This window comes from Labeo rohita, unplaced genomic scaffold (genome assembly GCF_022985175.1).
Source record: "Labeo rohita strain BAU-BD-2019 unplaced genomic scaffold, IGBB_LRoh.1.0 scaffold_334, whole genome shotgun sequence".
Classification (NCBI taxonomy): Eukaryota; Metazoa; Chordata; class Actinopteri; order Cypriniformes; family Cyprinidae; genus Labeo; species Labeo rohita.
Genome location: NW_026129252.1, coordinates 1 through 21239, shown reverse-complemented (window position 1 = coordinate 21239; position 21239 = coordinate 1). Strand labels below are relative to the sequence as shown.

Genomic DNA, 21239 nt, shown 5'->3' with positions numbered 1-21239 from the left:
AGCTTAAGAGCCAATATCTCTGCAGACACCCAGCCATCCTCGGAGGCTAGATGCCCTACTTTGGTGATGCTTGCAGTAAGAAGAGCTTTTCTCAGAGAGAGTGAATTAAAAATATCCAACTCAAATGCTGGGTTGAAAAGCAAAGGCTCCTCCTTTAGCCAATGAAGATTAGTGTCCATGATTTTAACACTGATTTGTAAAAAGATGTCAGTCCACTCAAGTCCAATTGATTACAGTCCATTAAAAACAAATGACGATTGTATCCCATCTTTCCTGCTCTTTTCAGAAGGGCACAAGCAACCCCAAACCAACTCACATCCTCTCCGTAAAGAAGCCTTTGAGCCGTCTGGAGTCTGAAGGCCTTAATTTGTGATCTAATGTCAATGAGCCCCTGACGCCCATCTTGCCTAGGGAGGTAAAGGACTGGGGATTTTAGCCAGTGTTGTCCTGACCAAAAAAAGTTTATCATTCGTTGCTGAATGTCTCTAACTAAATCTACTGGGGGCTCCAGCACCCTCATTCTGTGCCACAGAGAGGAGGCAACCAAATTATTACAGACCAGAACTCTTCCCCTGTATGAGAGCTGGGGTAGCAGCCAATGCCAGTGAGACAGCCAAGCACACACTTTCTCCACTAGGCCCTCCCAATTTTGTTTCTTATAATCATCAGATCCTAAAAACACCCCTAAGTATTTTAAACCTGCCCTTCCCCATTTCAATCCCCCTGGAAGCAAGGGACCTTTACTGTCTTTTCCACACCACACAGCATCACTTTTTGCCCAATTAACTTTAGCAGAGGAGGCTTTACAATAACATTCTAAACTTTCTTCTAAACGATGAACATCTCCAGCACCTCTAATTAAAACCGTGACATCATCTGCATAGGCAGAAAGTTTAACAGATTGCTGAGGCATTAATGTATTAAAATGTAGACCCATTAACTCTCTTCTTAACTTACAAAGTAGAGGTTCAATGACAATACTATAAAGCTGCCCTGAAAGAAGACAGCCTTGTCTGATACCCCTTTGAACCCTTATCGGAACACTGAGACCACCAGCCATTTTAATTAAACAAGTAGCTTCAGAATAGAGCAATCTAATTAATGAAATAAAATTATCTCCAAAACCAAAGGCTTTAAGCGTTTCAAATAGATAGACATGATCAACCCTATCAAAAGCCTTTTCTTGATCCAATGACAAGACTCCCACATTAACATTATTCAAAGAAGCAAAGTCAAAAAGATCTCTCACCAAATTCAAATTGTCTGCAATAGATCTACCCTTTACACAGTATGACTGATCATTATGTATAATTTTTTGCAGTACATTATTTAGTCTTTTGGCCAAGCATTTAGAGAGAATCTTGTACTCCGAGCATAAAAGTGCTACAGGCCTCCAGTGCTTTAATAAGGTTAGGTCTCCTTTTTTTGGAAGCAAAGTTAAAACTGTGCACTGGCAACTCTTAGGAAGACTTCCTTCATTAATTGATTCCTGAAGAACTTTAAAAAAGTCACTCCCGTTGACAGTCCACAAGCTTTGATAGAACTCCGTCGGAAGACCATCAATTCCGGGCGTACGGCCTAAAGAAAGTTCCATCACAGAGGCAGTCACTTCATCAAAAGGAAGTCTCTTTTCCAAAAGGTTCTTCTGCTCTGAGGTTAGAACAGGGAGATCCTGTAAAAGTTATTTTCTACAATGTCCATCTGAATTATCAGCAGCAAAAAGAGTAGAGTAAAAATCTACAGCCAGTCTACGCATCTCCACTGGGTCAGAAGTGATCCGCCCACTACTGTCCTTTAAACTGTACATTTGTTTTTCCTGAGCAGCTTTGCGCTCCAAATTAAAGAAAAAAGAAGAAGGTGCATCCATGTCTCTCACTGTTAAAAACCTGCTCCTAATAAGTGCTCCCTTAACTTTTTCGTTTAAAACAGAACTTAAGGAAAGTTTCTTTTCAGTCCACATTTCTTGTAATTCAACAGCATTATTAATAGTCATATTTCTTTCAACAGCAGTAATTTCTTTCTCCAGTTGCTCTAATGTTATTTTGTGAATTGTGAAATGAATGAATTGTATGTGCTTTGTACAAATAATGCATTTTCATGAAAGGAATAAAAAAATGATGATGAAATGATGAATGTCTTTTTTAAACATAAAATGGAAAAAGAAGCATATTGCTGACAAAACAATTTTATATGTGCTTTCCCCACTTCCCACCACTTTCACCCCCCCAAAAAAAAAAAAAACAATAAAATCTTCATTCTGGTTTTGCCTTAAAAACTGTTTCAGCTTGGTGAAAAGCTTAACTCTTTCAGGGCCAGAATTAGGAGCATACATATTCACAAACAAAAATGCGCTCTGATGAAGTTAGAAACATGTAGACTACACGTCTAAAAGAGAGCACATGTTTAAGCGCGGGATTTTTGCAACCTAACGGAATCATTTTAATGGGGCTTGCAATCTTACCGAATCTCGTTAATTCTTTAATGATAACGTCATTAAACTAACTAAGAGCAACTCCTCGACCATAACACCAGGGTCTGACACACACCTGCACCCATTACGGAGTGAGAGAGCAGGTGGTGTTCCCTGCACGGGAGCTGCCGCCATCCCGGCGTTTAGAACCGCACCACCCGCGGTACACCACCTATAGAGACAATCAAACAGCTAGCTGACTAAAAAGAGGGAAAGAAAAAAGAAAAAAATACTAGATCCACCCACTCGCACTAGCACACCCTACTCCCGTACAGACTCACTCAACGCATGCGCACAGAGAGAGAGAGAGAGAGAGAGAGAGAGAGAGAGTTGCGTGATCTTCTGTTGCATGATCTTTGTTTATGTTCGCTCAGCATGCATCATTTAGATTAAAACTAAATAGTAAATATAAAATTATTTATAGTGGCATTCACTATAAACATCAGTCATTGTCAACGTTTGCATACACGACTTCATGGCGAAAGTGAAACTATAGCAGCCTGTGTGAAATGTTCCATTCTGCATTCTGTTTCTGCATTATATCAGTCGCTTTGGAATATAAATCACAGCACTTTTCAGTTGAAACAAAACACAACAAAATATCAGAGTGATTGCCTGCATTATTACAGCAAAACGCGTTATTTCAGCACTGAACGCTGCAATGGAGCAGATCTAATGCTATTAAATTAAAGATAACATACCATAGAGCAAAAAAAAAAAAAAAAAAAAAAAAAAAGACGAGTGAAAGTGAAACGTTGAAAATAAATTTTAACGGGCATAATTAATTGTGAAAATAACTGAAGGATATAGAGTCAAACCCAGAAATTAATCAAACACCAGATGTAATTTTTTGATATTTTTTACTAGTGGGTGCAGGACACTATAGTTCATTTATAAACCTGAACTTCAGTTTTTTACAGACTTGGTCTGAATAATGTTTGGTCACAAATGTTTATCAACTTTACTGGTAGTCCACTGTATGAAAAGTTCTGTAATATGTCACAGTTTACTTTATTTTGCTCTCCTTACTTTTATAAATGAACTATAGTGTCCTGCACCCATGGTGCATCCCTAGCTTGGATACATGGATACAGTCTGTATAGATACAGATCAGGGACATTGACTTCAGGTTCTTAGAGTCTGTCTTCTATAGAACAAAAATATATTACACTGATTTTATTGAAAATAAAAAAAGTTACATTTCAGGTGTTCAGTCTCATTTGTTCATTTGTATAATGAACAAAATCTAATTCCATTTAGGCATTTACATTGTTTAGGTCATTTCTAGAATAAATGATTAATCATCTGATTGACATTTTCATTCTGGTTCTAGACTTTCAGACTGCAGTATCACTGAAGAAGGTTATAAAGCTCTGGCTTCAGCTCTGAGATCAAACCCTTCACACCTGATAGAGCTGGATCTCACAGGAAATGATCCTGGACAATCAGGAGTGAAGGAGCTCAGTGATTTACTACAGGATCCAAACTGTCAACTCAAGACACTGAGGTGAGACGTGATGAAATAATATTAAATAAGTGAATGAATTACATTTTTTTTAGCTATAAGTGAATGGACAATCATAATGTGCAATGATCAGAATCAGAATTAAATGTGCGCAAACACACAAGGAATTTTTGTGTTTTTTACATACTAGAGATTCATGAAACTACAACATCTAAATGAAATAAAAACTTAAAAATAAATGATGTAAAAAGTCAAAATCAAAGTCCAAGTCTGCTTTATTGTCAATTCTGCCACATGTACAGCACATACATACAGAGAATTGAAACTGCATTACTTTCAGACCCTTAGTCCATACAGATAACACTAAACACTAACAGTAAAATGTAAAAATACAAATAAATACAGATTCAATATAATACAAAATACAACTATACAAATATACAAATAAGGACATGCAAAAAAGATAGATAAAGTAGCACAAGGCACATGGCAGATGAAGTGCAAACCAGTGAAATAAACAGTGCAGATATAATGAGTGTAGTGCAAAAAGAGTTTATCAGTCTGTTTAAAGTGACAAAGAGCTCAGAGAGCAGTCTTTATTTAAACTGTCAGAAGAGGTAGTTTCCTGATGGATGAATTTGTCCTTCAGTCTGCTGGTCCTGGAGACTCTGCAGGTGTTGAGCCCCAGCTGGACCAATTTGTGAATGAGCTGTTGAGTGAACGATGACTGTCAACACAGTTTAGTTGTGCTGTTATTCTGGAGTATGGTTTACCTTGATCATTAACATGCACAATTTTTATGGACACTTCTAGGTATTGTTGTGATGATACAAAAATGTTGAGTCTGATACGATACCGAACTAAAATATCTCAATACTACTACTGAACTACAACAAAACCACAGAATGAGAGGTAAAGTAAATGAATAATAGATGATCGAAATGGAGGTTATAGTTATTTTATTTATTTAAAAAAAGCATTTCATCCCCCTTAAAAAAAAAAATAATAAAATAACAAACTAAAGGACAAATGCAATAAAACAAGGACACAAATAAAGTAAATAGGGCCCTATGAAATTTGTTTTATTCCCAAATTCTGTTTTATTTTTTTCCAAATTCATTTGGAAATACATGGCTAATTAAATGAAATAATGAAACGTATACAATTTAACAGCAATTAAAAGTTTAACAGAAATTACATTTTAAGGCCCTATAAAATACTTTTTGGTAGAGTTCTATTTTGATCAAATTCTGTGAATCTGTTTTCTTTTCGTTTTCTGCATTCCATTTGTTTCTTTTAAATATTTCTTAAATATTGCTTTAATAATATTTTTCTTTTTAGTAGTAGTATTATCATTACATTAAGCAATATTTCCGTCTGAACTTTTATTTTGACGGGTTGCTGCCGTCATGTTTCTGTTTGTATATGATATGAGAATGGGTTTTCTCAAAATTAATGGTAAAATGCTCATGAACTGACTCTCACAGCAGTTCTAGAGACTACGTTTATGTATTTATGTACTCATATATTGAGGCGTCAGAGGCTGAAAACTCTGTGAGTGTCACATGCGCTTCAGTATGTGTGTAGTAAACTGTGCATCCATTCATTAATACAGAGATGTGCAGAATGTGCAGGATACATATTTAAATAGGCAAAATCTGTAATATTCCGTGTTACAGTAAACTCTGTTTTTAAGACTGGATCCTCCGATTCCGTCCATGTTTTCTGATTCACTTTAATCATAGAACCCTAAATAAACAGTGTTAATACGGCTCTTATCAAAATGCTTTCTTAAAGTACTGGTACTAGTAAAGCAGGGTACCTGCAGGGTATCACGATACCACTTTAGTACCAGTAAATCGTGCAACACTAATTCTAGGAAAACAGTTTAGATGCACTGTAGTTGAATTGCCATCAAGCTCAGATTCACTCTATCACTGTTTCTCTACAGCAGGTCTGTGAGTCTCCAGATGATCAAAAACATTCAGTTTCACAAGCCAGTTTTCTCTCACTCCTTCTGAAAGATCTTGAGGCTTTTAATTGCACACTCTGTATTTGTAAACTGAAAATCATGATCTAGTGAGGTTTTGCTCTTCTGCTCTGTGGGACGTTTCTGTTCTTCTGAGCTTTAGGACTGAGTGTCACTCTAGTTTCTAGACTATTAGACTTTTTTTGTTTTCAAATATTTATGTATTTATTTGTGTATTCGAATGGTCAAAGAAAAGTTTTGCAATTGTTAGATCTTGTTTTTAGAATAATGAAGAGTTTTTTTTTTTTCATCAAGCTTTAAATTGGGGACTCATATCGGGTATCAGTTCTGATACTACTATTCCTTGCAGGTATATTGCTCAGACAGGGCTGATCTAAATCTGATATTGTGTTACTGTTCTGTGTTACTGTTAAGCCACACAAAAGACATACAAGCACTAAAAGCACAATGTTTTGTGCACAATATTCCAAGTCTTCTGAAGGTATTCGATAGCTTAATGTGAGGTACAGATGAATATTTAAGTCAATAACTAAAGTACAATAAAGTTCATGTAAACACTTTTCTCTGCTGCGTCTGTCAGTGATGCAAAATCGAATCCACGTCAGACGGGGTGGGTTGGAGAAGTTACAAATGTATTCATAAGTTTTCAGAAATGCAAATGAGTAACAGAAGAATCATAACTTAAAACTGAAAAATAAAAATTAAATTTCAATAAGCATGTTCAATCCAATCATTTCACAAATAAACTGAATAACATAAATGTAATTGAAGGTGTTCTCAATCAGTCTAAATCAAACTAAGTTAGTCTAACTTCTGTGTTTAATCTATAAATCTATAAACCATAAGTCAAGTCAAGTCACCTTTATTTATATACAGCTTTTAACAATACAGAATTGTGACAAAGCGGCTGTACAGTATTAAATAGGAAATAGTGCATCAATAATGCAAAAGGGCAACAGTAAACACTCAATTTTCAGGTAAAGGCAGTTCATCATTGGATTCAATGATGTCATCATCTAGCTCAGTTCAGTTCAAATAGTATACAATATCGTTTGAAGATAAAGTGTCCCCAACTAAGCAAGCCAGAGGTGACAATAGCAAGGAACCAAAACTCCATCGGTGACAGAATGGAGAAAAAACCTTGGGAGAAACCAGGCTCAGTCGGGGGGCCAGTTCTCCTCTGGCCAGACACAGAGGACTCACCAGGTTCCCGTGGTCTTGTGCCGACGGCCGTCTAGGTGGTGAGGTCTTCACTGGGGATCCATCTCTGGGGCTCATCTAGTTGATGGGGTCTCCGCTGACATTCATGCAGTGACCATCTGATCTGGATACGGACTGGATCTGGTGGTTAAGGTGACCTTGGAATAAGAAAGAAACTATTAGAAAATATTAGCGTAGATGCCATTCTTCTGACGATGCACTGAGTACATCGGGTGTTATGGGAAGTGTTCCCGGTTCCGGTTGACCTAATTATTGCAGCCTAACAATCCTTTAATGGATTTGAAATGATAAGAATATGTTGATGTGTTATGTGTAAGCAAGGTTAAAGAGATGGGTCTTTAATCTAGATTTAAACTGACAGAGTGTGTCTGCGTCCCAAACAGTGTTGGGTAGATTGTTCCAGAGTTTGGGCACTAGATAAGAAAATGATCTGCCGCCCACAGTTGATTTTGATATTCTAGGTATTATCAAATTGCCAGAGTTTTGAGAATGCAGCGGACGTGAGGGACTATAATGTGATAAAAGCTCGTGCAGGTACTAAGGAGCTAAACCATTCAGGGCTTTATAAGTAATTAGCAAGATTTTAAAATCTATACGATCTTTAATAAGGAGCCAGTGCAGTGTTGACAGAACCGGGCTAATATGATCATACTTTTTGGTTCTAGTAAGAACTCTAGCTGCTGCATTTTGGACCAGCTGGAGTTTTATTAGACGTGCTGAACAACCATCCAATAAAGCATTACAATAATCTAACCTTGAGGTCATAAACGCATGAATTAATGTTTCATTAATGGCTCAATAAACTGTTGCACAGATATAATACACCACCCATCACTATCTGTTCCCTTTGTGATTTGAACTTTTTAATGCGAAGCACTGTGTTCTGTGACTCTGTGTTGCTTCACGCACATCATTTTACACACCAGGTGCAAATATTGTAAACATTTTGTGCTGCACTGTTTGTTTTATCTATCATATGTCGATGCCTTATTAAAAAAAGTGTTTTATATTATGTAGAAATATATTGTTTTTCATAGATGCATTTTATAACCACAGTGCAAATAGCAATGTGTAACATTTGACCAGATTTAGTGCAACAGTTTTATTTGTTCTAGTTGTTCATCATCAGTTCATGTTAACTAATGTAGTTAATGTTATCAAGTGAAACCTCGCAACTTGGATAAATAGCTCACATCTTAATGCAGGGGTCACCAAACTTGATCCTGGAGGGCCGGTGTCCTGCAGAGTTTAGCTCCAACTTGCCTCAACACAGCTGCCTGGAAGTTTGAAGTAAACCTACAGTATTAAGACCTTGGTGTGTTTGATTACGGTTGGAGCAAAACTCTGTAGGACACCGGACACTCTGTGCTGACCCCTGTCTTAATGGGTAATTTAGCTGATTTTCAACCTTTGCATACATTTGTAACTTTTGTGTAGCAAGGTTATTATAGTTAACGAAAATGAACGAAAAAACTAAAACTAGAATTGAAAAAGCATTTTCGTTAACTGAAATAAAAATAACAACGAGAGTTTAAAAAAAAACGAAAACTAACTGAAACTGTTTTGTGTGTATACAAAACGAACTTGAACTAATATTATAGCAAAAACGTCCTTCGTTTTCGTCTTTGTAAATACATAAGCCTTTTGGGTTGAATTAAAATCTATTTACTTCATGCTGCCAGTTTTAAGCCAGGTGTTTGACCCGTATGGCACCACGTAGTCTGTGACATCACGTATCCATAGTCTGTCCGCGACGCCGCTGGCTAGCGTGATGGCTGCAGCGAAAGTTGGAAGAAAGCGGCAGAGTCCTATTTGGGATTTCTTTGATTATGACAGTGTCAAAAATAAAAGTAAGTGCCTTGTTGTAGAAGCAGGTGATACAATATGTGGAATACTTCTCAAGGGGAAAAACCCCACGAATCTGAAAGTCCATTTGAAAAGCTCACACAAAAAGGCAAACCAAGAGTACCTGGACAAGCTAGCCTTAGAAACAGAACAACCACATCTCTTGAGCAGTGCATTTTCCTCAAGATTAACAACAAATTGTTGCTTGACTGAAGTTCACCCATTTCTGTTTACACACACAATTTCAAAAAGCTGAAATTTAAGTTCGTTCATTTATTCATAATGCAAAGGTTGTCAGGTTGTTCATGATTTCTTAGATTGAGCTCCCTGGGACTCCTGGTTGAAAAGCATGTTTGTTTTTATGTTTATGTGTGTCTTTAGTCTGTTGGCTATGTTAATTTGTACTCTGCACACTGTGTATCTAACCTCAGAAGCAGCATTGCACAAATATTGTACTTAGGGCTGTTATCTTGTGGGCTGTTGTATTTCAATTTGAGGATGGGTGTTCATGTGTCCTCTGAATACATGTTTCAAAATGTATCTTTGGTTGAGTTTTTATTATACAATACTTATTCTGGTGATTTTGATTCATGCACCTGACAAATATCCTAATTTACAAAAAAAAAAAAAAAAACTAAAACTAACACTGTAACTAATAAAAACTAAACTAAAACTAAGCAATTTCGGGGGGGCGCGCTAGAGAGCACCACATGGTGTGGACGTAAATTTAGAGTGCTCCCTCAAAGCCTCGACAAATTTGTTTTTTCTTCTATTTTCATCGTGAAAGTTTGCTCGCTACTATATAGTAGTGAAATGAAGAAGGCTAAACTCAAGAAAGGCGATTCGCCAACTTCCTCAGGTAAACAGCCGGCCGAGAAACCGCCGTCTAATGAAAGCGAGGCGGATGGCGATACTCACGCGGCCACAGATTCATCTGTCATTCTATCGGCGATTCAAACTATGAGTAATAGTATGAATGACAGATTTAATTCGCTGGAAGCTACTTTATCTCAGCTGCAAACGACACTGTCTGAAACCACCTCGCGTATTGCTGACCTTGAGGGTGCCAAAGCTGAGCATGAAGCCCGCATTTCTGACCTGGAGGCCTCTTGCCAGGAAATTCTTGCAGTTAACAAGGCCCTGCGTGCTAAATTGGACGATCTCGAGGGTCGTTCTCGGCGAGCGAATATTAAGATCGTGGGGTTACCTGAGAACTTGGAGGCTGGCCGTCCAACCGAGTTTGTGGAACAACTCATCCCAAAACTTCTGGGTACTGAGAACTTTCCCGAACGGATTAAAGTTGACCGTGCACATCGCACCGGGCCTTTACCATCAAGAGGAGGACGTCCCCGAATCATGATCGCGAGGATACATCATTATCCGGTCAAAGAGACGATACTGCGACTCGCGCGGCAACATGCCCCTTTAAAATTTGACGGAGTACTCATCTCCATCTTTCCGGACTTTACGGCAGAGGTACTTTCTCAGCGGAGGGCGTTCGACGGAGTGAAAAAGAAGCTAAAGGAGGCCGGTGTCCGATTTGGATTGCTCTTCCCCGCACGTCTTATTGTCACCCAGGACAATAAAAAGAAAATCTTCGGCTCGGTGCCGGAGGCTGAAGAGTTTGTGAAGTCCATCGTAGAGCAAGACCCTTCTTGATCTGCAGTTCAGGACTGTTTCTCCGTGCTGTGACCATTGCTGAAGGACTTAAACTCTTTGTTTACTGGCCTTTATAGGATGTTGTGAGTATAGTCTCATACGGAGAAAAGAAAAAAAAAAAAAAAAAAAAAAAAAAAAGACATTTATAGATCGTACATGGTCTGTTATTGGATTACGTTATACATGTAGTCATTAATGCCCTTGTTTGCATGTGAATGTTGAGACCGACATATTTGTCTAAATAGTTTTTAAAATAATTTTATAAACAGTTTTATATCTGTTAATAGAGTTCTAAATTCGTAGCTCAGGTTCATTGAGCAATTGCTTTCCTTATATTTTTCGGATGGAGGCTGCGAGGGAGTCCCCGTTTCTCTATTTGAGGTTACTTTGATAGATAGGTTTTTCTTTCACTCCTTATGCTGCCCAGCAGCTCCACTGTTCGTATGGGGTTTTTTTCCCGGCTTCATTTGGGGAAGCTGTTGAAAAGGGAGGGGTGGGTGGTGTCTTTTTTCTTCATTGTGTATGTAGTGTGTTGTGTCTGTGTACCTCCTTCACTGGCTAGTATCTCTCCAAATTCATTTACAGCAGCCACTACATTATACATAAATATTATACATTATGACTTGTAGTAGGTCTTTATCTAAAGTTGGCAGCGTCACCCTTGCCAGCTGGAATGTCCGGGGATTAAATAATCAGATTAAAAGAGCCAAAGTTTTCTCTTATTTAAAGTCTATAGCTGCTGACATATTATTTTTGCAAGAGACTTTTGCCAACCACTGTAAACACACATCTGATAATAGGTGGCGATTTCAACTTAGTATTAGACCCTGTTTTAGACAGATTTCCTTCACGCGCTGATATATCCTTGACTAATTCTGCCATTGTTCTTAATGATCTGATGGCTTCCCTTGACCTTGTTGATATCTGGAGATTAAAATATTCAACAGACAAGCAGTACACTTTTTTTTCGCAGGTTCACAAATCATACTCTAGGATAGATTTCTTTTTAATCGACTCTAAAATAATTTCATGTGTTAAATCAATCAAACATCATAATAGAATAATTTCTGACCATTCAGCAGTGACACTTTCCCTAGATCTGTCAGAAATTAGGCCCAGCTATAATTGGCGGTTTAACCCTACCCTGCTTTTGGACTCTGGGTTCTGTGAGCATTTAACAGAGTTGCTTGCTGAGTTTCTCAAATTTAATGACACGGGCGAGGTTTCGGATTCAATATTATGGGAAACTCTAAAGTCTGTCCTGAGAGGACATATTATTTCTTACGAATCCAGTCTTAAAAAACAAAGAGAGAAACGTCTCTCAGAAATTGATAATCGTCTTTCTCAGTTAGAAGATGCATACAGAGATTCTACAGATTCAGATTTGTTTAATGAAATTGCAGCACTCAAATTGGAATATAATTCAATTCTTTCAAACCAAGTTAATAACATGTTATTAAAAGTTAAGCAAAAACAATTTGAACTTGGCGATAAACCAGACAAATTGCTATCTCGCCAGCTAAGAGGGCTTCAAGCCAGTAGAGCAATTCATAAAATTAAAAACAAAGAGGGTGTTTTTTTAACAAATCCCACTGAAATCAACAATACATTTAAAGAATTTTACAAAGAATTATACAAATCGAAGGGCTGCTCTGATCCCTCAGCATTAAGTAATTTTCTTCATTCATTACATCTTCCAAAGTTAGGGTGTGCAGAGCAGACAGCTTTGAATGCTGACATAACAATCGCTGAAATACTAGATGCTATTAAATCTTTCCCGGGTGGGAAGGCACCCGGCCCAGACGGGTTCGGAATTGAATTTTATAAAAAATTTGCGCAGACGCTTTCCCCTTTGCTGTTGAGAATGTTTAACCACTCATCTGGTAAACATCAGCTTCCCCAGTCCTTGTATGAGGCAAATATCTCCTTAATTTTAAAAAAAGGTAAAGAAGAAACAAATCCATCATCATATCGACCTATATCTCTTTTGAACTCTGATCTTAAAATCTTCACTAAGATTCTTGCTAACAGACTAAATAATTGTATTGGGAAAATTGTTCATCATGATCAGTCTGGTTTCATTCCTGGCCGTTTCTCCTTTTTTAATGTTTTTTAATGCGACTAATGAATATCTTGTATACTAGGTTTGAGCCTCAAGCTAGTATTGCAGTTCTTGCCTTGGATGCAGAAAAGGCGTTTGACCAAATTGAGTGGGACTACATTTTAGCTGTGATTAGTGAATTTGACATGGGTGTTACATTTGCCTCTTGGATGAAAATGTTATATGCTCATCCTAGAGCTTCGGTTTTAACCAATTTTAATAGATCATCTCAATTTTTATTACATAGAGGCACTCGGCAGGGCTGTCCTCTCTCGCCCTTGCTTTTTGCAATTGCAGTTGAACCCCTTGCCCTTGCCATTAAAAAGAACCCTTTAATATTGCCCCCAAATTTAGGCCAAATTAATCATCATATTTCTCTTTATGCAGATGACATTATTTTGTATCTCCGCAACCCAGAACAGTCTGTACCACCCCTGCTAAATTTACTGGAAACATTTGGTAAACTCTCAGGATATTCAGTAAACTGGCAAAAAAGTGAATTTCTGGCAGTGACTAACAATATAGACTCAAATTTTATGAGTAGTCTTCCTTTTAAAATAGCCACAAACAGTTTGAAATATCTGGGTCTTAATATATCTAGAAACCCTAAGGATATATACAAACTAAATTTTTTACCTATGCTAGAAAATCTGAAAACTAATATAAAACAGTGGAGGACCCTACCATTATCAATGATGGGGCGGGTGAATGCCATTAAGATGGTGATATTACCTAGATTCTTGTATCTTTTTCAGAATCTACCAATTTATTTGCCCAAAAAGTTCTTCAAAACTTTGGATTCTATTGTACTGCCATTTATATGGGGCTTTAAAGCACATAGAATATCTAAATTGCATGTGTGTAAGCCTAGGTCATTGGGGGGATTAGGTTTGCCAAATTTTCAACACTACTACTGGGCTGCCAACTGTAGAGCCTTAACTTTTTGGCAGGACCCATGCCCCGATAGTCTTCTAGCCGATCTCCCTTCATGGCTTGTGATTGAGCGTGGTGCTTTAAACTCATCGCTCTCCTCGTTGCTATTTGCTGCTCCAGAGAAATCTAAAGTTGCAGTTAGATCCCACTTCATGATTAATAACTCTCTCAGGATATGGCGTCAGATTAGTAAGACATTCAATCTGCCAAATACTTCCTTTTTTGCTCCGGTCTGTCATAATCTCGCCTTTAAACCCTCACTACTAGACCCGGTGTTCATAGGTTGGGCGAGAAAAGGAATCCTTACCTTGAGAGATTTATATATAGACAACAATTTTGCCATTTTTTCTCAACTAAAAGAGAAATTCGACCTTCCTGCTTCGCACTTCTTTAGATACCTACAAATTAGAAATTATGTTCGTTCCACTATGCCAAACTTTGAAACTCTGTCTGCTGATAATGAATTACACAAACTACTTACTTGCGTTCCCAATAACCCAAAGTTAGTCACAAAATTTGTAGATTTTTTTGCAAGTCAGTTAGATATTTCTACTGATCATCTGAAAAACGATTGGGAAATGGAACTGGATATTCATGTTTCTGAGGAAGACTGGGGAAAGTGTCTTAAAAATATATACACCTGCTCTATTAATGCTAGGCACCAACTTATTCAGTATAAGGTGTTACATAGATTGCACTACTCTAGGGTTAAACTTAATACTTTTTATCCCACTATTTCCTCTCTCTGCAATAAGTGTGAATCTGCTGAGGGTTCGCTTGGTCATCTTTTTTGGGCATGCCCTAAAATCTGTGAATCCTGGTCAGAAGTTTTTCAATTTCTTTCGGAAGTTTATGCTTGCGAGCTTCCCTTAGATCCTGCAACTGCTGTTCTTGGCTGGTCAGCCTCCTTGCAGCATCTTACCAATGCTTTCCGAGTGCCTATACAGTATGGTATGATGATCGCAAAAAAATCTATTCTTTGCATGTGGAAGAATAAGTCAAGGCCATTATTCAAGATCTGGTTGTCTGAACTTTCCTCCACCCTTCATGTAGAAAGGCTTAGATATAGTATGTCTGGAAATATAGATCTATTTGAAGCTTCTTGGAGGCCTCTTTTCAATCACCTGTTAAAAATTTCCGATAATCGCGACGCTACTTGAAACCGTGAAATAGTTGTGTCGGTGTTAATACACCATTTCTTTTTGTTTGTTTTCTTTCTTAATGTTCTCTATTTTTATTTTTATTTTTATTTTCACTTCCCCTACCACCCTTGCTTTAAGTACCTAGGTGATTATATATTAATATTTGTATTTTTATTGTCATTATTATTCATAATGTCACATTGAGTAAAAACCTATTTTTGACCTTTTTTGTCTGTACACAGTGATGTGGTTGACTGCTGAATTGAATCTATCTGAAGGAGATGTTTTGTTTTTTTGTTTGTTTTTTATACTTGTGTAGGTTGATTATCCTAGATCTGATTCATTGTCTTTTCTCTTTCTGTCTTCAGTCTGTGTGATTGCAGTATTACAGAGGAACAGTGTCTCATCCTGACTTCAGCTCTGAAATCAAACCCATCACACCTGAGAGAACTGAACCTGAGTGAGAATGAACTAGGAGACTCTGGAGTGAAAAACCTCAGTGATCTACTGATGAACACACAATTCAAGCTGGAGAAACTAGAGTTAGTATCATTATACTGTACAGCAGTGACAGTGAGATTAAAGTTCACTGTTTAGTTTAAGACCGCTGGACTCTTGTCACATCATTTCCAGTGCTGCACTTTCTGGCATTTCTCCATCTGAAGAAAGATTCAGGAACACAATGTTTTTATGTGTATCTGTAAAAGCAGTGTGAAACTTGCTGAAATTTGACATCTTTGCTGTAAAATAAAACAACAGTGAAAACAGACAAAAAACAGTCTAACAAATGACAGTAGATGATTCTGACAGTTAGATTTATACTGGACTAATAGTATATTTCACTCATTTTTTTTATTAAGGGAAATGCATATTTAATATATTTGTATAGTTAGAAATTGTAAACTACACTCTAAAATGGCTTGAAAAATCAACATTTCTTTTATTTGACTGATTTGTTGATTTTCTTTCATTAGAAATGTGAAAATAGACCATTTCATTAATTTAACTTTACTATTGTTTTTATATTGATTCTACGTATTAATTTCCATTGGTAAAATTGACTTATTTGTTGACTGAGGGTCCAGACTTGGATTGCAAAAAGTCTCCTCAAATACTCCTCTCTTGGTTTGTTCATTCATATATTAGAAGTTTCCATGATTTTGCTGGTTTATTAGTGAATGTATGACATTTGTTCATGATGCATCAAAGATCTGATTCTTTGTCTTTTCTCTTTCTGTTTTCAGTCTGTATGATTGCAGAATTACAGAGAAACAGTGTCTCATCCTGACTTCAGCTCTGAAATCAAACCCATCACACCTGAGAGAACTGAACCTGAGCAGGAATGAACTAGGAGACTCTGGAGTGAAAAACCTCAGTGATCTACTGATGAACACACAATTCAAGCTGGAGAAACTAGAGTTAGTACAGTTAAAGTTTACTTATTTTACGACAGCAGGTCTTAAGTTATATTGTTTATAGCAGTGCACTGGTTTTTGCCATATTGGTCACATTTTGTACTTTTTTTTTTTTTTTTTTTTGTAAATGCAGAAATCCTATGGAAGCCCGTTTCCGCCATAAAAAAATAATAAAATATTGCGACTTTTTATCTCACAATTCTGACTTTTTTTCTCGCAATTCTGACTTTTTTTCTCGCAATCGCGACTTTATATCTCGCAATTCTGACTTTATAACTCGCAACTGTGAGTTTATAACAGGGAATTCTAACTTTTGTTTCTCTTCATTTGCGACACTTTCTGGCAAAGCACCACAGTAAACCACGAGATGTGATTCTTACAGCACGGTGACGCATTGCTGCCACACACATATTTTTTTCTACTCAGCTATGTCGTAATAGCGAGATCTTTTCTCGTTAAAACGACATATTATGTCATAAAAACGATATGATTTTCCCGTTATAGAAGATACATGGTTACATTATGTTAGCGAGCTAAGCGATTGTCCGCGCTGCCTTCGCCACAGTCCTGACATAAAGGAGGATCTGCACGTTGCTGAAGTTATAGAAATACACTGTTTTAAGTATTTTAATGTAATGCTTTCAATTGTAGCGGTATATTTATTAGGATTAATCTGTCTACAAACTGCACTCAGACCCAGAGGATATGACTCATTTAAGATGATCAGATCAAAACTGTTATTTCTGAATAATCCACTCTGGACTTGGGATGTTATTTGGATGGCATAAGTTTGATTTAACAGCAAATCGAAATACTAACAGAAAGAAATAAAAGAAAAATGACAAACGGTTTGATTGTATTATGATGATGATGATGATGATTTCGTTCTGTTTGAAAAATGGGAAAAAAAATTAAGCCAGATTTTTTCTATTCTTTGATCATGGGTAAAACGAGAGCTTATGCTTTAATATTTGTGCGTGGGCGGCCCTGAAAAGCCACTTTTCAACTCAACCTGACTTTACTGTCTGTCCCATCATGCAGAATAAATGTTCGTCTGATGTACCGCTCTGCAAATTAGTCACAATAGCGTTTCTTCATAATGGCTGGCTGTTGCATAGGCTATATTTCTTGCAAACATACATCTCATATAAAGCGCAACACTGCACTTCTCGGGTCGGCGGCGCCGGCGCGATCCATTACATTGTGATAATATAAATGCCTGCTTTATTTTATGTACGTCCACAGTAACAACAACAAACAACAACAACAACAACAAAAACGTTACAAATTGCTTTTGTAAAAATACAGGGTGCGCTGTCGCACCTTATGTCTATAGACATAAACAAAACGAAATAATAATAATAATAATAATAGTAGACTATTATTATTATTATTATTATTATTATTAGGCGTATTATTATTATGTTTATTATAAAATCTCATTTAAGATTGTCAACATTTCGGAAAAATCGACTCTGGGCTTGGAATATTTATTTGGAACACTTAAGTTTGATGTCGAAATACCGGCTGAAAGAAATAAAAATATTTTATAATAATAATAATAATAATAATAGCTTATTATTATTATTATTGTTATTATTGTTATTATTATTATTTCGTTTTGTTTGAGAAACGGAAAAACGAAAATTAAGATTTTTGTTCGCGGGTAAAACAAATAAGCTTATTGCTTTAATGTTTGTTTAACATCCGTGGGTGGCCTTGATACTTAGTCTGGTTATATATAAATGATGTATTATTTATTATATGTTATTAAATGATATCTTGTTCTTCTGGGTTGAATTCCAGACTTTATACTGTGGGAATAGGCTGCGCTGGGTCTGAGTTTAAGCACAATGTTAGGCTACAGACAATGAACTCACACGGGAAAGACTGTACACTACCTCTAGTTGGATTTATACGAATTAAATAAACAAAATTTTGTTTTCCATTGTTTTATTGAAGTAGACCTTTCAAGCTGTCTATAGACATACGTTGCGACAGCACACTATGTATTTTTACAAAAGAAATTTGTAACGTTTTTTGTTGTTGTTGTTGTTGTTACTGTGGACGTACATAAAATAAAGCAGACATTTATATTATCACAATGTAATGGATCGCGCCAGTGCCGCCGACCCGAGAAGTGCAGTGTCGCGCTTTAGAAAAGTGGCTTTTCAGGGCCGCCCACGCACAAATATTAAAGCATAAGCTCTCTTTTTACCCATGATCAAAAATAGGAAAAATCTGGCTTAATTTTTTTTCTCCATTTTTCAAACAGAACGAAATCATCATCATCATCATCATCATCATTATCATTATCATCATCATCATAATACATTCAAACCGCTTGTCATTTTTCTTTCATTTCTTTCTGTTAGTATTTCGATTTGCTGTTAAATCAAACTTATGCCATCCAAATAACATCCCAAGTCCAGAGTCGATTATTCAGAAATAACAGTTTTGATCTGGGGTGCGTTTCCCAAAAGCATCGTTAGACAACTATGTTCGCAAGTTCTGTCGTTACCAACATAGTTCAATGATTCGGTGTTTCCCGAAACCATAGTTCAAACGAACATTCGCAAACAGCGTCACAAACTTGCGTGGTTGAAACTACAGCTCTCAACCTGTGGTTAGAAGCATAGTTCCTTGTTAGTAAGACATATGGGCTCAATAAATTATGCTCTTGGGCACAGTAAGCAAGCTAACATGCAGTGCAATCTATATCTTTCACTCGATCTAAATATAAATGCACTTTAATCTATGTATTTTTTTTAGCTTCCTCTGCAAGGGACGTTTTTGAATAGTGCGCATGCGCATAAACGCCTACGGGAACCCCGGAGTATGACGTAAGAGGGAACCCGCGATGAATGAAACATCAAATAAAGCGAAATGACACGGAACAAAAATAGTAAATTAGTCATCAGGTGCATTATTTAATATAGCTGCATTTTAGAGATCTCTAATAAGTTAAATAGCATAAATTATTACTCGGTGACGTCATTAACAAAGGCCCTATATTGTTGAACTAATGTGGTTCAAACGACGGAGATGCGACCGTGTTCGGGAAACAGTCGTGACTAGCTAGTTCGTTTCCACAACAATGCATCGTACTATGGAGGTTAATCAGCGAGTTACGTCATTGTACGGGAAACGCATCCCTGATCATCTTAAATGAGTCATATCCTCTGGGTCTGAGTGCAGTTTGTAGACAGATTAATCCTAATAAATATACCGCTACAATTGAAAGCATTACATTAAAATACTTAAAACAGTGTATTTCTATAACTTCAGCAACGTGCAGATCCTCCTTTATGTCAGGACTGTGGCGAAGGCAGCGCGGACAATCGCTTAGCTCGCTCACATAATGTAACCATGTATCTTCTAGAACGGGAAAATCATATCGTTTTTATGACATAATATGTCGTTTTAACGAGAAAAGATCTCGCTATTACGACATAGCTGAGTGGAAAAAAATATGTGTGTGGCAGCAATGCGTCACCGTGCTGTAAGAATCACATCTCGTGGTTTACTGTGGTGCTTTGCCAGAAAGTGTCGCAAATGAAGAGAAACAAAAGTTAGAACTGCCTGTTATAAACTCACAGTTGCGAGTTATAAAGTCAGAATTGCGAGATATAAAGTCGCGATTGCGAGGAAAAAAAAGTCAGAATTGCGAGATAAAAAGTCGCAATATTTTATTTATTTATTTATTTATTTTTTATTTAGTGGCGGAAACGGGCTTCCATAGAAATCAGCCTTTCATTAGAGAATAAAGAATGGTGGCATTAAAAAAAAAAATAATAAAGTAAAAGTAAGTAAGTAGAAGCAGTGCCTGCCCTCATACAAAACTAATGTAACAAACTATTAGAAACTAAATGCCTCTTCAATATTATGATCATCATAGATCCTAAACCTTAGTTTGAATCAAATAAAAAACACAGGATGATTCACACTGTAAACTGGAGAGACTGAGCTCAGTAACATTCACATACAAGAATCAGGAAACATGATGATAATGATAATATTTTCTTTTCTTTATTTTATGCTGTTTTTGCCATTGCAGGTTAAGCAACTGTGAAATGACAGATGAAGGTTGTTCTGCTGTGACTTCAGCTCTGAAATCAAACCCATCACACCTGAGAGAACTGAACCTGAGCTGGAATGAACTAGGAGACTCTGGAGTGAAAAACCTCAGTGATCTACTGATGAACACACAATTCAAGCTGGAGAAACTAGAGTTAGTATCATTATACTGTACAGCAGTGACAGTGAGATTAAAGTTCACTGTTTAGTTTAAGACCGCTGGGCTCTTGTCACATCATTTCCAGTGCTGCACTTTCTGGCATTTCTCCATCTGAAGAAAGATTCAGAAATACAATGTTTTTATGTGTATCTGTAAAAAACAGCATGAAACTTCCTGAAATTTGACATCTTTGTTGTAAAATAAAACAACAGTGAAAACAGACAAAAAACAGTCTAACAAATGACAGTAGATGTTTCTGACAGTTAGATTTATACTGGACTTCACTCATTTTTTTTTATTAAGGGAAATGCATATTTACATATTAATTTCCATTGGTAAAATTGACTTATTTGTTGACTGAGGGTCCAGACTTGGATTGTAACTAGTCTCCTCAAATACTCCTCTCTTGGTTTGTTCATTCATATATTAGAAGTTTCCATGATTTTGCTGGTTTATTAGTGAATGTATGACATTTGTTCATGATGCATCATAGATCTGATTCATTGTCTTTTCTCCTTCTGTTTTCAGTCTGTGTGATTGCAGTATTACAGAGAAACAGTGTCTCATCCTGACTTCAGCTCTGAAATCAAACCCGTCACACCTGAGAGAACTGAACCTGAGTGAGAATCAAATAAAAAACACAGGAGTGAATCACTTATGTGACATACTGAAGGATTCACACTGTAAACTGGAGAGACTGAGGTCAGTAACATTCACATACAAGAATCAAAATGATTAAAATCACTTCAACAGTTTAAACC

At 36.8% G+C, this 21239-nt stretch overlaps 1 protein-coding gene across 1 annotated transcript in view; it reads left to right on the top strand.

Moving 5' to 3' along the window:
- Positions 1-21217, top strand: part of LOC127160353 (protein NLRC3-like) — a 39806-nt gene extending 18589 nt beyond the window's left edge. The window contains 5 exon segments of the mRNA XM_051102997.1: positions 3804-3977; positions 15195-15368; positions 16071-16244; positions 20299-20472; positions 21007-21217. Of these exon segments, the coding sequence (XP_050958954.1) occupies positions 3804-3977; positions 15195-15368; positions 16071-16244; positions 20299-20472; positions 21007-21217 (907 nt within the window).
- The last annotated feature ends 22 nt before the right edge of the window (positions 21218-21239 follow it).